General features: G+C 41.3%; 2 protein-coding genes across 10 annotated transcripts in view; one reads left to right on the top strand and one right to left on the bottom strand.

Moving 5' to 3' along the window:
• Positions 1 to 6772, bottom strand: part of RNF170 (ring finger protein 170) — a 28843-nt gene extending 22071 nt beyond the window's left edge. Inside the window, exons 1-2 of one of the 7 annotated variants that reach the window (XR_012914716.1) lie at positions 6078 to 6552; positions 24 to 167 (exon numbers count right to left, since the gene is read on the bottom strand). Coding sequence is in view for 4 of the 7 variants with exons in the window: in XM_075997319.1 (XP_075853434.1) it covers positions 24 to 160 (137 nt within the window). In the remaining 3 variants the exon portion in view is untranslated. Of the gene's footprint in view, positions 1 to 23; positions 168 to 6077; positions 6556 to 6583 lie in introns of those variants that run through there. The other 6 variants (XM_075997319.1, XM_012777371.3, XM_012777377.3 and 3 more) reach the window with 6 other exon arrangements.
• A 142-nt stretch (positions 6773 to 6914) lies between these two features.
• HOOK3 (hook microtubule tethering protein 3) overlaps positions 6915 to 14821 on the top strand; it is a 102881-nt gene continuing 94974 nt past the window's right edge. For 2 of the 3 annotated variants that reach the window (XM_075997318.1, XM_012777367.3), the window contains exon 1: positions 6915 to 7183. In XM_075997318.1, coding sequence (XP_075853433.1) covers positions 7127 to 7183 — 57 coding nt within the window. In that variant the 5' untranslated portion in view covers positions 6915 to 7126. Of the gene's footprint in view, positions 7184 to 7565; positions 7699 to 14821 lie in introns of those variants that run through there. The other variant, XM_075997317.1, reaches the window with a different exon arrangement.

Raw genomic sequence — 14821 nt, 5'->3', positions numbered from 1 at the left:
ACAATTTTGTCCTTTAGTCTCACCTGAAAAGTGCATATACCAGGGTAGCAACCAAAGCGAAACTGACCACAATTGCCACAAGTACTTGGTCACTTACTCCTTCTATAACAGAATCATCATCCAGTTTCAAACTCTGAACTTCACCTTGATATCTGGCCATTACAGGTCTAAAATATGAAGAAATAAGAAAAAAGTTATAAGTGACGTAGTAAAAATGAAATATACCAATAAAAGCAATATAAATATAACTGATTTCTAATACATTTGATTTCTGTACCACCCACATAAGGTAGACTGCATTCAGTACAACTCCAGGAGGTAGTGTCCTATCACTGAGTTCTTTACAATTTTCCAGACACATTATTTTGGGAAGTACAAAATTCTATTTCCTTTAAGAAAAACAATTACTATAATGTATCATCCATTTATATTTTTTAAATAAAATTTTTAAAAATAGTTTTTCTTCTTCAAGCTTAACTCCTTTAAGAAAAAAGACATTCTTGCCCAACTGTTCTTTCCTTATTCCTGAATAACAGACAAATTCTCCAAGTAGATCAGATACCTCTTCTCCCTCATAGCACTAATGTCTTATAGAATTTGCCATGTATGGATGGGAAGGGAAATATATTGTAGTCTTATGTAAACATTCCTATATTACCTAGCTTATGTCCTGTACATGGTAGAACCAGGTAAATATTCGTTTAAGTAACTGTGACTTTCCATGTTTATAGTAATTTGAAAAGCAAAACACACTTAGGGTATAGGATATTTATATTTACATCAAGACTATTTGAATTAATGAAAATTTTGGTACTTGAAAAACTATTAGCCTCACCTGAAACTAAGCTCAGGTTACAATTCAGAATTCTTTGAACTGCCTGGAATATAGAATCACTCTGAGGCTGCATTTCCTTATGAAGAAAAAAGGGAGGATATGAAACTCTCCTTCCCATACTCTAAACTAGAGCAAAAGGATAACCCCCAATTCTGTAGGTATGAGGGGAGATAGCCCAACCATATTGGAGTCTAAATATCACAGGTAATTCATATTTTTTCCAGATAATAAAACAGTAAAGTTCAAAGTCTTACGAGATATCTAAAGGGAAATAAAGGAAATAAATATTCAATTAAATATGAGATATTAATAATTAAAGTTCTGTACTTATGTAACTTATTAAACTGAAAAGAGTTTATCCAATATTATCATTAATCAGGTATTTTGAGTGTGAAAGTGTTTATACCTTTGAAAAGAATCTGAACTGGCTACTAGTAAGAATATTGCCACTCATGGAAGAAACCTAAGCAAACAAACAGATCAAAGGCCATTTTCTTCAGCTTTACACATAGTAATAGCCTGACACATCAGGAACTTTCTAATGACAGGTTTCAAATACCCATTATGATGTGCACACCAAGAATCTCAGGGAAAGAGCTCTAATTTCAGTATATTCATTCAAAAGAATAGTCAAACTGCCCAACTGAAACTGAAGAGAGAACCTCAAATAATCTAGGAGTGGGCCATGTAATCAACAGATTTTTATTTTAAGTTCCGTCTTTTTGAATTTGAGATTCTATGATTGTGTCAAAAGTCCTAAGGGCAGTGAGAACTACTTGCATCTGCTCAAAGATAAACAAAATGTTATTTCCTGTGTCAAGATTCCCAGCCTCTAAAATTCACAGAGTTGTGATGGTTAAACCAAATTAACAGAGGCAAAAGTATTTTGTAAACTGAGTACACCAACAAATGTATTATAATTTTTACTGCTTACATTTTCTCCTATTCTATACATTTAGGCAGTTTACTACTTTGTACTTTAAAAAAAATGCATTACATTTGTTTCTATGTCTTTCCAGGTGCAATTAGTGTTAATGCGACTGAATTCTATGCAATTATACCCTTAAGATAGCGCTTCATGCACACTTCCAAGAGCTCAGAAATCCAGGATACTTTAAGTGTTGCATGGCCACATAATTTTATTTGCATCATCGTACAGCAGAAGTTCTCAATATTGCTGAGAGGAACAGAGAAGCCCACTGTATTTTCCTGTCACCTGAAAATCCCAACTAAATCTGGGGCTGTCAGTTGAGATCCACTAACTTTGTTTGACCGACTTTGGGGCTTCAATAGTTTTGAAGAAACTGTCTTAGTTTTTCCTACAATCAGAGTAAAAAAGAAACTGTAGGTGTTAGTGGGTCAAAAATGAGGTATTAAAAACACTACTTCATTTTGGAAAAAGGCTGCTCTGATTTAAAACTACAGGGGATAAAACAATAAAAAGAAAATTTCCACTTGCTGTCTTGAAAATGAATTCCAAAATCAATCTGAACTTTAGTTCTCCAACTTTTGTTTTTCACAGTCAGTGCTTATCTAAAACTAAACAGCACTACTGATTTTGTCCAATAGCATACGATCTAAAGTGAAGCCCAGACATTTGCTGCTTAGACATTAAGAGCCCTGGATTTTAGTTCCAATTCTGCTACAAAAACTGTGTAAAAATAAATTTAAAAACTGTTAGAACCCCCCCAAACACTTTAAACCTTGAGAGAGATGTTACTGTGATCTGAGTTACGTAACATGTTATACAATTCTGCTTCTCAGATTATAGTTTAACTCTCTTCATTGTTCTTGTTCTATAAATGTCTAAACATGATCAGAGATCAGATTTCGCCCTTCCAATCACGGATATTTATTATAGATTAACTGCCTCCTTTACTGTCCTGTATCTAACTCAAACCACATAGTGCCCCAAACAGGGACCCTGTAACAGTGACATCTTCAGTGTAAAATGTTAAATATACTTTCCCCACCCTGCAACAAAACAGACCATCTCAGCTAATCAGATCGTTATAACTGTACAGCCTTACATAAAAAGATATTAAAATTCTCTTAAACTTCCCTAAACTTTGTCTGTATAAACAATCCCATACTTCTACACTTTGGAACACTGACTTCCATTCTTCAAAATCTGTACTTTCCCGGGTGGCCAGTCCTCAACCTTTACACTTAAACTCTCTTTAAACTAGATTCTGACCTCTTTAATAATTTTAAGTTAACAACTGTAACCCCACTTAATCTATGAGGACTGCTCATTTTCTGCAAAATGTTAAAGTTGGATTTGATGATTTCTTAGTTCCTTCTACCACATTTCTCTGATTCAGAGTTTTGGAAGAAAAAAAAGAGTCAGGTAAGATAAAAACCAGAGGTTAAAGTGGTTATGAGTGGGGAGCTGGACCAGGAGAGCCAGACCTTTAGCATTCCTAGCACACAGTTTTATAATTTGAATTCTTTCAAGTACCTATTACTTTAAACAAGAGAAATAAAGCCAGTACTAGCTTCCTCCCTAGAGATGCAATCAGTTTTCAATGCACATTTAATGCCATTTCTTGCCTCCTGCCTACGCCCTCTGTTTCCCCCTGGTGCCTCCTAAATATCTCAGTGAGGCCAATAGGAGGCTCCCACACTTGGCCATGGGGCATGTCAATCCCCACACCCTTTCCCTCCATCATGAACTTTATTAAGACATTACTCAAAATAATGTCTATACAGATGCCAAATATTTATGGATAACCCACCCAAAATTGATTATAGTTGAATTTTAAAATATATATTGTGCTTAATTGCTTTACTTTCAAAACTTTTGATTATTAATCATAGAATGTTAAACAGTTCCAAGCATACAAAATAACATCTCACTGGATTTATTTATTTATTTTTCATGTTATTTGAAGGTTTTGTTGCAGGGGTTTTTGGACCCAGAGTTGATTATTACACAGTGTGTGCTTGTATCAAAATATCACATGTACCCCATAAACATGTACAACTATAATGCATCCATAAAAATTAAAAATAAACTTTAAAAAAATGAACTCCTTTCAATAAGAACCACATCTTATTTCCTTGAGTAGTGCAGAGGGTCTTCATGTTGTAGGGGCCACTAAATGCTGCCTACATGAAACCCAGAAACAAGGTTATTAAATGCACACAACGTGGTAATGGCTTCATGGAATCCTGTCATATATGAAAATAAGAGTTACTCATACTCTGTTTTTAGCTGTTTGAGATTTACAAAAACAAAACACCTTATATCTTGGAAACTGTGTGGTGTGTAGAAGCCTAAAGAGGAGCTGGCTTTATTACTGCTTAGCTGGCTTAAGTCTTCCTGAGGAGTTCCTTTATACAGCAAAGAAGCATAAGCTTTGGAGTCAGACAACTGTGTACTCACATAAAGTCTGAGTCTCAGATTCCTCATATGTAAAATACATAAAATTTGGCTAAACCATATCAAGCTGCCACTTTTTTTAGCAAAAAAAAAAAAAAACCACAAAAAAAAAAACTTTGCCTTGTGGAGTATGAGATAATGACAGTAAAACATTTAACATACTGCTTGGCACACTGTATAGGCTCTCAGTAGATGGAAGCTATAATAACACTTTGATTATTAACAACTGTCAAGGAATCAGCAGAGCCATGATAAAACTTAGCCATGTCTTCATAGCATCTCAAATTCTCTTTAATCAGAGCTCTGTGTGTCCCCTGGGAAGACGGGACACATTTGGGAGCACTGCCACACGGGACACAGCCACATCACTTGAATCTGACAAACGTCTGTGGATGAGAATCAGCCTCCAACTAACTGGGGTAAGGAGACAGCTAAGACAAGTTCAACTCATTTTTGGTCATTTCCAAAGTTTTCAGGGAAGGGATAAAAAAAAATAGAGAAAAATAAGGGGAAAATAGAAAACTCCAGGACTTCCTGAAACAAATCCTCAGAGTCTTTTGTCCCAAGCTCATGTAGAAACTTGATGGCTACATGGCTTCTACAAATAATTACTCACATCCAAGGAGCTCTTAATAAAATTTCCTTCATCAAGGGTTAACTGGAGCTACAAAATGAAACCCCAAGAACACTGCACCATCAAGCACAAAAGCATTCTGGATAACCAGTCAAACTTAAACAATTTAAAATTGTGTCAAAGCTTTGAAAACCTGAACATCTACAGTAAAGGTGCTCACGCCTCCACAGACATTCCAGCATAAGACACCGTGTCTCCACATTCAAAGACAAGCTGCATGCTGGTCAGGCCTAAGTCAGTGTAACTATACTTACTGACTTCATTCACTTGCCTAACCACGGTGCAGGTCACTCAAAGTGACAGGGATTCGACAGAAACAACCGAGTACAGAATGTGGGAACTCTGGTTTGACAAACACCCAGACGCACCGACAGAGGAAACAAACAAAGGCAGATGAAATATATACCTATAATTTCTAAAGGTTTCCCTGCCCAAGAATGTTTGAAAGAAAGACCATTGAAAAGACTTCAAGTAAGATTTTCTTCCACATTCACAAAATGATAAATCCTCAGGTTTGAACTGCTAACTGGTACTCCGTAAGGCACCCTTAAAAACTCAATGGTGTCTTGGCAGTTCTGAGCGCTCAATGTCAAAACCTACTCTTAATGGGAAAAGGGGGCGGGTGGGTTCTGGGAACTGCAAACCAAAGTGAAGATGCATTCCAGGAAGTTAGCTTTGAGACACTCCAAATAAACGTTTGGCATTATTTGGTAGTGATGCACACCCTATCAGTCGACAATTCTCTTAGGACTCCAAGAGAGTCTTGAAAACTCCCAGCACATTTGCACTAGGGCTCAGGTATAAGAATATTTATAGCATCACCCTGAGTGGCCCCAAGCTGGAACAAAACGTCCATCAACAGCAGAATGGATACACTGTTATATTCACCCAATAAAAGACTAGACAGCGGTGAAAACTACCTATATACAGCACACAAATTTAATATAAAGTGAAAGCCCCAAAACACAGTCTGATTCCACCCATGAAAGTTCAAAAACAGGCAAAGGAAAGCTCTATTGCATGCATAGATAGTAAAGCTATGAGGTAAAGCAATAAAGTGACCATCAAAAATTCAGGCTAAGGAAAAAATTATGCTCAGAAAGGAACTCAGGGTATGTCTGGGTGAGGCAACTCCTGGGGTGCAGGTAATGCTTTTTATCGGGGTGTTTTACTAATTATTCTTTAAACATATATGCCTTATGCACTTGGCTGCATATATATACCTTATTGGCTACCAATTTATCCGTAGCCTGTAGAGATCCGTGCCTCTAAAAAGGTGAGGGTCGAGAACCGTCCGCCTCCCCATCCGGGAGGCGGCCTCGCCGCCGGGAGAAGCAGGCCCCGGGGCGGCCGCGGTCCCCACGGATCGGCGGGCCGGCGCGCACCGTCTCTTGAAGTGAAGTTTCCAGAGTCGCGGCCCCGGCGAGCCGAGAAGGATCGGCGGGCTCCCTCGCCGCGCGCCCAGCCCACCTCGAGCCGCCGGGACGCCTCCACGCCGGCCCCTCCGCCGCCTCCGGGCGACTCGGGACCGGAACGGGGCGGCTCTGGGGCTCAGCCCGCGGACGCCCGAAGGAAGGCGGAGTCCCGGGGGTAGGAGGCGGCGACGCCCCGACCCCCTCAAGCCCGGCGGCGGGCGGCCCCCAGCGGGTCGGGGCCGAGCGGGTGGGCGTGGCGGGCGCGCGCTCGGCGCCCAGGCCGCGGCCCGGGGGCTGGGGGGAGGGGCGCGTACCTCGGCCCCGCGGAGGCGCGACCTCGCCAGTGCCCGGAGACGGAGGACAGGGATTGTTTCCGGGGGCTGCTCCCGCCACCCTTCCCGGGCAACCACTAGCCGTGTCTTTTCTAACTTGGAGAGCGGGCGCCGGCGCACGCGCACTGCCGAGCTTCCGCGAGTCGCGCGCGGACGGCCGACGGGGACGCGCTGCCAGGCCCGGGCGCGCGCGCGCCGCCACACGCAGCGGGCGGCGGCGGCGCGCGGTTGTGCGCAGCGGCGCGTCCGCCCGGCCCGGCCACTCTCGGGAGGAGCCTGCGGACCGCGCGGGGCGGGGACGCGGGGCGACGGGCGTGGCCGGGACGCGCGGCCCCGAGCGGGAGCAGAAGGAGGGGCACCGGGGTGACGCCGTGGGAGCCGCTGCCAGCGCCGGGTCGACGGTCGGGAGCCGGGCCGCGGAGCAGGTGGGCCCGAGGCCGAGTCCGCCGCGCGGGCCCTCCGAGCAAGCCCAGGCCGAGCGGCGGCGTCTGGCTGCGGGCGGCGCCGCCAAGCGCCGCGGGGACGATGTTCAGCGTGGAGTCGGTGGAGCGGGTGGAGCTGTGCGAGAGCCTCCTCACTTGGGTACGTGGTGGCTGGCGGCGCCGGGAGGACGCCCTCCGCAGGCCGCCTTTCCGGGATCCCCCCGCGCTCGTCCCGGGGGGCGAGCGCCGGCGGCGACGGTGCCGTCACATCCGGGGCCTAGGGCGGGTGGAGCGGGGCTCGCCGGGCCGGGGTCGGCGGCCGGCGGCGGGGCGCGGGGAGCAGGCTCGGCCCGGGATCCGAAGGAGACTCGCCGGGCTCGAGGCGTTGGCTGCTCCGCGAGCGGCCCGGCCCGGCGGAGGCCGATGACGGGGCGCGGGCGACACTGTAACCGGGCTGTTGGCGGCGGCTGAGGCGCTCCGCTCGGCTCGCAGGGCCGCCGGCGCCCTGGCCGTCCCCGCGCCCGGCGACGCCGGCTGAGGCGCGCGGGACCGGCTGCGGCGCGCGGGACCGGCTGAGGCGCCCGGGACCGGCTGCGGCCCCTCGCCTTTGTTGTCACGCCGAGCGGGATGGAGCGCAGCCCTGGAGGGACGAGCCCTGCGCGCCGGGAAAGGAAGGTGCTTTAAGGGGGGTTGGGAGAAATACGAAAAGGCACCCAGGGACAGGGTATTTAAAATGCGAGACGCATTTTGGCGATCAGAAAGTAAGCGATGCGAAGCTACTTAATTATAAAAGGCTTCGAGGGTGAACGTCTAAGTGAATCTGGAAGGTGTCTGGGTATCGGTAATGGAACTCAAACACATTTTGGGGCCACGTTGTGAGATTCTAGAGCGGTTATTAGTATTCTCACGTTTTGAGGTGAATGCGTGCGGGTTAAGTTCTAGCGTCAACAGTCGTGCCTTTACTTTAGCATCCTCTTCTAGAACGGGGCAGTAAAACCCAGGCTTGCACACATGTCAACGAAATTCTGTTTAGTTGTGTCTTGGCTCACAGGGTCAGATCCCTGGATTATAGACTTCACCTGTTTTGTGCGGGGACACTTTGCTGAGATGCATTGCCTTAGTTAGGTTGGTTGCAACAAATGCAGTAAAAATAGAGTCTGAGGAGTTTATAATTAGGGTATGTCACATCACGAATCAAATTATGTCCTGTGAAGCCATATATATATACGATGGCAGAGCTTGGTATAGTCAGTAAGTTTTATATTAGACCATTTTGGGGATTTGAGATGTTAGCAATCCCGTATAGATAACGTATAGTTTAAAACTCTAATGGTTTCCACCTTCAGACAAGGAGATGAGTTTCACTGGTGTATTTAGAAGATACACCGGTGGAAAACTGACAGATTCCATAATATGGCCACAGTTTGACAAGGCAGGGGAGAGATAAAGGAAAGAATTACTACATTCTTTGATGCTGTGGAAGGAATAGATTTGGCAGAGGTTGTAAACGGAAGGCTGAGGAACTTCAGATTTCAGTTTTAAGTCTGTAACAAGTAGTGTCTTCCTCAATGCTAGGGAAAAGAGCAAAAATGAGGAAGCTAATTTAATCTGAAGTAGGACTACACTGTTTAAAATCTAGAGGGGAAAAGCCATGGAAATAAAGAGGTGTATAAATGCTTCTCCACTTACGATAGGATTACAGTCAGATAACCTAATGTAAATTGAAAATATCATGAGTTAAAAAGCCATTTAATACTCCCAGTCTTCCGAGTATCATAGCTCAGCCTATCCGACCTTAAACGTGCTTGGAACACCAACGTTGGCCTACATTTGGGCAAGATCATCAAACACAAACCTATTTTATAATAAAGTGTTGAATATATCATGCAACTTACTGACTACTGAAAGTGAAAAACAGAATGTATGGGTACTCAAAGTACAGCGTCTACTGAATGTGTTGTGTATCTCTTTCGCACCATCATAAAGTAAAAAACTCCTAAACCGGGCACCAATCTGTATTTGAAGGGCATCCACAAAAATATGGTAGTGTAGTTATTTGAGAAATGCTGATGAAAATGTAGAGGAAAATCATAGAGGGAAGTTTGAAGGGACACCAAAAGAACCCAGCAATATGAGAGAGTCTACGTAGAATCTGATAAAATGTCAAGAAAATGGATAAACAGTGGTACCGGCTTCAGAGAGAGGTCAAGAAATACAGTGTTGTAGAGTAGGCTTTTTGAAATGTCCTGGGAAACATCAAGGGAAATTTCTGGAGAAGATTAGAGATTATCAAAGACAAAACTGGAGGGCAGTGTCTACACAAACATAATACAGTTCTAGTAACATTTTGAAACATTTTTAAATGTACATTGAAATGTTTCCAAATAAAATTGAGATTAAATGCTGGATTTGGTTAGTTATCATAAAAAGAATAAATGTTTATATGGACAATGTTTGAGGTAGCTGAACATGTACATTGAGTCTAGTACACCCCTCCTATCTGGAAGCCAGATTAATGCTGAACACTATTTCAAAACCAAGTATAAGTGAAAACGTACACAATAAATTCTAACATAAAGACTCCCATTTAGAATAATTTTCTTTATTTTGTATGAACTTCTAGTCAAGTTGGTTTGTGGAGTTTTTTGCAGATGATAGGCTTAGAAGGTGACTGCAACACTTAGCAAGATACAAACAGCTGTCAGTGACAGGAGACCAAGAGCTGGAAGGTCAGTCTGGGTGATTTAGTCTTTGGGCTGACAGTTTTATGTACTTTAGAGCCTCCACATTCAATTACTGAAAATCATAATTATAGTTCTGAGTATCAAATAAAAGTTCATTTTCACTACATAGTATTTAGTCTTAGGAGAAATGTATATAATCCATTTTAGAAATTCTTCCACTAAAAATGGTTAAAATAAAAGCCCAGGTGCTTACAGACATAGGACTCTTAGTCACCTATGCAGAACTCAGTTCTGTGGAACAACTCATTGCCTCAAATGCTTGATAAATTGCCATTGTATCAGAGAGCCTTCTAGCCCAAGAATCATATTCCAAGTTTTTCTTGAAAGAGGAATACTTATGGAAAGACAATGTATCATTCTCTCAGTGGAAAATATTTTAAGCTTAAATCCCAAATCAAAGTGTATGTGTAGCAAGTGTATGCAGCAAGCAAGTTCAGCTGAATGTGCTTGAAAATTCCCACTGTGCCGCATCTCCCCACCCTCTGAGTCAAAGTCTGCCCTGCCTACTATACCTGTCAAGCCTAATTTCTTGAACTGTACATGAATCTCAATAAAAAGAATGCACTTTCCCAGGTTTTAAAGACTGAAAGACAAGAAAGACAAGAATGTTACCAGGTAATGACAAGAAGCCAAATGGAGAAAGAATCGTCACAAATGATGATTAGTACACTTCTGGGGAACCCAGCAATGGACATATCCTTATTATTTCCATATTACTTGGCAGCCTATAAAATGCCTTCTCACGTATAGAATTAAGAAGGGTATAATTATTTTGGTGGTGCCTCTCCCTCCACCTAACTCCATTCTGCCAGCAGTTTTTGTCCTCTAATGGAAGAATAAAGAAATCACATATACAAAAGTTAACGCACATTTTTTATAAAATAAAGGATTAGCATGGTAGTTAAGAGTACAGGTTCTGACATTAGACCCCCTGGATTCAAATCCTGATTTTGTTTCCTACTAACTTTGGTCAAGTAACTTCACCTCTGCTTCTCGATTGCATTCATGTTTAGCATTAAGTTTGCTAACTGCAGCAGTGGTTCTCATGCTTTAGTGGTTTTTTTTTTAAATTTTTTAAATATTTCAATACATTTAGTGGGTAGAGTGTTTTTTGTTACATGGATGGATTGTATAATGCTAAAGTCAAGGCTTTCAGAGTGCCCATCACCAGAATAGTGTACACTGTACCCGATAGGTAGATATTTTTATCCTTTAACCCCTCCTCCCACTCCCCCTTCTTAGTTTCCAATGTCCCTTACACCACTTTATGACCGTATATACCCCTCATTTAGCTCCCACTTATAAGTGAGAACATGTGCTATTTGTTTTTCCATTCCTGAGATAACTTGACTTAGGAAAATGGTCTCCAGTGCCATCCAAGTTGCTGCAAAAGACGTTATTTCATTCCTTTTCACAGCTGAGTAGTACTCCGTGATATATATCCACCACATTTTCTTTCCACTCATCAGTTGATGGGAACTTAGGTGGATTCCATACGTTTGCAGTTGTGGAGGGTGCTACAATAAACATTTGAGTGCAAGTGTCTTTTTTATAAAATTACTTCTTTTCCTTTGGGTAAATACCTGGTAGTGGGATTGTTGGATCCAAGGGTAGGTCTACTTTTAGTTCTTTAAGGAATCTCTGTGCTGTTTTCCATAGAGGTTACACTAGTTTACAGTCCCACCAGTGTAGCAGTGGTTCTCATGCTTTAGTGTTTTAAAATTTTTTTTTAAATATTTCAATAGATTTAGGGGGTACAGTGTTTTTTGTTACATGGATGGATTGTATAATGCTGAAGTCAACGCTTTCAGAGTGCCCATCACCAAAATAGTGTACACTGTACCTGATAGGTAGATTTTTAGATTTTTTATCCTTCAACTTCCCCACCCTCCCCCTTCTTAGTTCTTAGTGTATAAGTGTTCCCTTTTCACCGTATACACGTCAATGTCTATTGTGTTTTGACTCTTTCATGCCATTCTGACAAGGGTAGTAAAGTAGTATCTGATTGTGGTTTTAATTTGCATTTCCCTGATGATTAGTGATGTTGAGCATTTTTTCATATGTTTGTTGGCCATCTATTCATGTCTTTTGCCCACTTTTTGATAGGGTTATTTTTTTTTCTTGCTGTTTTGTTTGAGTTCTTTGTATTATAGATTCTGGATATTAGCCCTTTGTCAGTTATATAGTGTGTGAATATTTTCTCCCGTTCTGTGGGTTGTCTGTTTACTTTGTTGATTATTTCCTTTGCTGTGCAGAAACTTTATAGTTTAATTAAGTCCCATTTATTTATTTTTGTTGTTGCTGTGTTTTGCTTTTGGGGTCTTAATCATCAATTCTTTGCCTAGGCCAATATCCAGAAGAGTTTTTCCTACATTTTCTTCTAGAATTGTTACGGTTTCAGGTCTTACATTTAAGTCTTTAATCCATCTCAAGTTAATTTTTGTATATGGTAAAAGATAGGGATCTAATTTAGGATTTTTTTTCTAGATCTGTGCAAAGTGATGTTGGTATTTTGGTGGGAATCGTATTGAATCTATAAATCATCTTGGGCAGTGTGGACATTTTGACAATGTTGATTCTTCCAATCCATGAGCATGGGATGGTTTTCTCTTTGTTTTTGTCATTTATGATGTCTTTCATCAGTGTTATGTAGTTCTCCTTATAGAGATCTTTCACCTCCTTGGTTAAGTATATTCCTAGGTATTTTATTTTCTTTGTAGCTATTGTAACTGGTATTGAGTTCTTGAGTTGATGCCCAGCTTGACTGTTATTAGTATATAAAAATGCTACTGATTTGTGTACATTGATTTTTTAACCTGAGATTTTACTGAATTTGTCAATTCTAAGAGCCTTAGTATTGATCAGCATCATCTAGAGGGCTTGCTAAAACATTGATTGCTGGGCCTGATGCTCAGAGTTTCTAATTCTGTATGTCTGGGCTGAGGACTGAGATTTTGCATTTCTAAGTTTCCAGGTGACCCGGGGACCACATTTTGAGAACACATGCTCTAGAGCAGGGTTTTTAAACCTTACCATCATTTGACATTTTGAGCTGGATAACTTTTTGTCCTGGGCAATGCTATGTGTATTATGTTTAATAGTAGCATTCCTTGCGTCTGCCTAGTAGATGCCAGTGGCACTCACCTAGTTGTTACACCAAAATTATCTCCTAGGGAGCAGAATCACCCCTGGTTATGAACCACTGCTCTAGAGATGGTAATTCTAGGTGATCTCATGCTTTTGTGAGGGAGGGGGAGGGGGAGGTTGGGTGGCATTATAGAGCTTCTTGGAATTAAAAGGAAGATTATGACCCTTCCAGTAGAATTTCATGCCTTAATGCAGTTAGGTGCAGATATCTTTCAATTTTACTGTACTATATCCTGAAATACCCCACAGATTTTAGCTCAGAAAACTGGTAGGTGATAGATTTTTAACAATTGAGATACAATTCACATACCAAACAATTCATCCTTTTAAAATATACAATTCATTGGTTTTTAATGTGATCACAAGGTTGTACAGTCTATCAACACTATCTAATTCCAAGAACATTGTCATCACCCCAAAAAGAAACTCTGTAGGGATGTTTCCTTTGGGATCTACTTCACTCGTCTTACAACAGAGGTCGACATCTCTAGTGCTCCTGAGCAATTACGTATCTCAAGGGCTAATACAGAGAAAATAATTTAATAAAGCCACATTTTAAAAATAAAAATGAAAACTTAGCTTTCTGTAAGTCCCAAGAGAAAAACAGATTAAGTCTTGAGATTACTTGTGTTTTTTTGAACTACTTGCTTTACTGAATTGTTTCTTCTGATTGGGCAGAGGCAGTTTCCTGATCTTGCATCGCTTCCACTTGCAAGTGTTTTAGATCGGAGGGTTCCAATGCCAAACCAGTGCCCAGCTGCATAAGAATTATTTGATGAGTTTGTTAAAAATAGATTCCAAGCTTTCTGCACACACATGCACACAGATTCTGATTCAGTCAAGGGAGCCAAGAAATGTGCATTTTCTAAATGAAAACTTCCCAGATGATTCTCATACACAGCCAGGTGTGAGGACCACTGCTAGAGATTCTCAAAATACCTGATGTGTGTGTGTTTTCTCGTTCATTCCTTAAGCAACACACCCCTCCATTAGGTATTTTTCCCCAATCTTTACATGGAAAAACGGACATTTAGAGAGATGAAGTGACAGTTCCAAGGTTACACAGCAAATTAGGAGTAAACTAGGGATTAAAATTCATTTCATTCAAAGCAACATTCACTGAAGACTTGTTCTGTCTCCTTGTTCTAATGTGAGTGGTAAAGAGATAAATGAGAAGTGGCCCTCATGCTGCCTCTCTTTTTCCTTCTAAGCAAACCTACAGGAAAGAGATGGGTTTTTCTTTGTCTTTTCTTTTTGTTTTGAAAATGGGTCCATTATTTTAGCAACTGTCAAATGAAAGCAGGTGCTTATTTCTTTTAAAATGATTGCCTCGGCACCAGTGAGGAGGGCAGCTAGAGATAGTAAGGAGTTTATTTGTTCCATCTGTTTGCTAATCATTTACTGAACCTGTAGCAAGTATTAGGTTAGGGTCAGGGTGGCTGGGAAGGACCCAAAGTAAAAACTCCTTGCTCTGAGGATCTTGGAATAATTCCCTTGAGCTCTGCCACCACAACTATCTCTGTCCATAAGACTCGTCTATGTAAAGTGTAAAGCTCTCGACTGTACTGTACATAGTTTTCTTTTTTCTTTTAATATATTTTTAATTTTTATTTTTTATGTTTACTATGATCTTTTTTCTTTTTATCTTTTTTTTGAGAAATGATTTTGCTAAATTTTTCTTTTTTTTAATGTTTGATAGATGATACGGTACAGAGAAATGGACATTCACTGTTAGAATAAATTGTTATAGCATTTATTAAGGACGGTTTAGCAATTTTATCAAAAACCTTAAAATGTGCATACACTTTGACACAGCGATTTTACGTCTTTCTAAACCCAATAAAAAAAATAAAGAAAAATAGATGTGTAGACACATGGTCACCTGAGTGTCATTCCAGGGCTCCATT

Source organism: Microcebus murinus, chromosome 24, assembly GCF_040939455.1.
Source record: "Microcebus murinus isolate Inina chromosome 24, M.murinus_Inina_mat1.0, whole genome shotgun sequence".
NCBI lineage: Eukaryota > Metazoa > Chordata > Mammalia > Primates > Cheirogaleidae > Microcebus > Microcebus murinus.
Note: the sequence above shows the minus strand (reverse complement) of the source record. Positions and strands in the feature narration are given on the sequence as shown.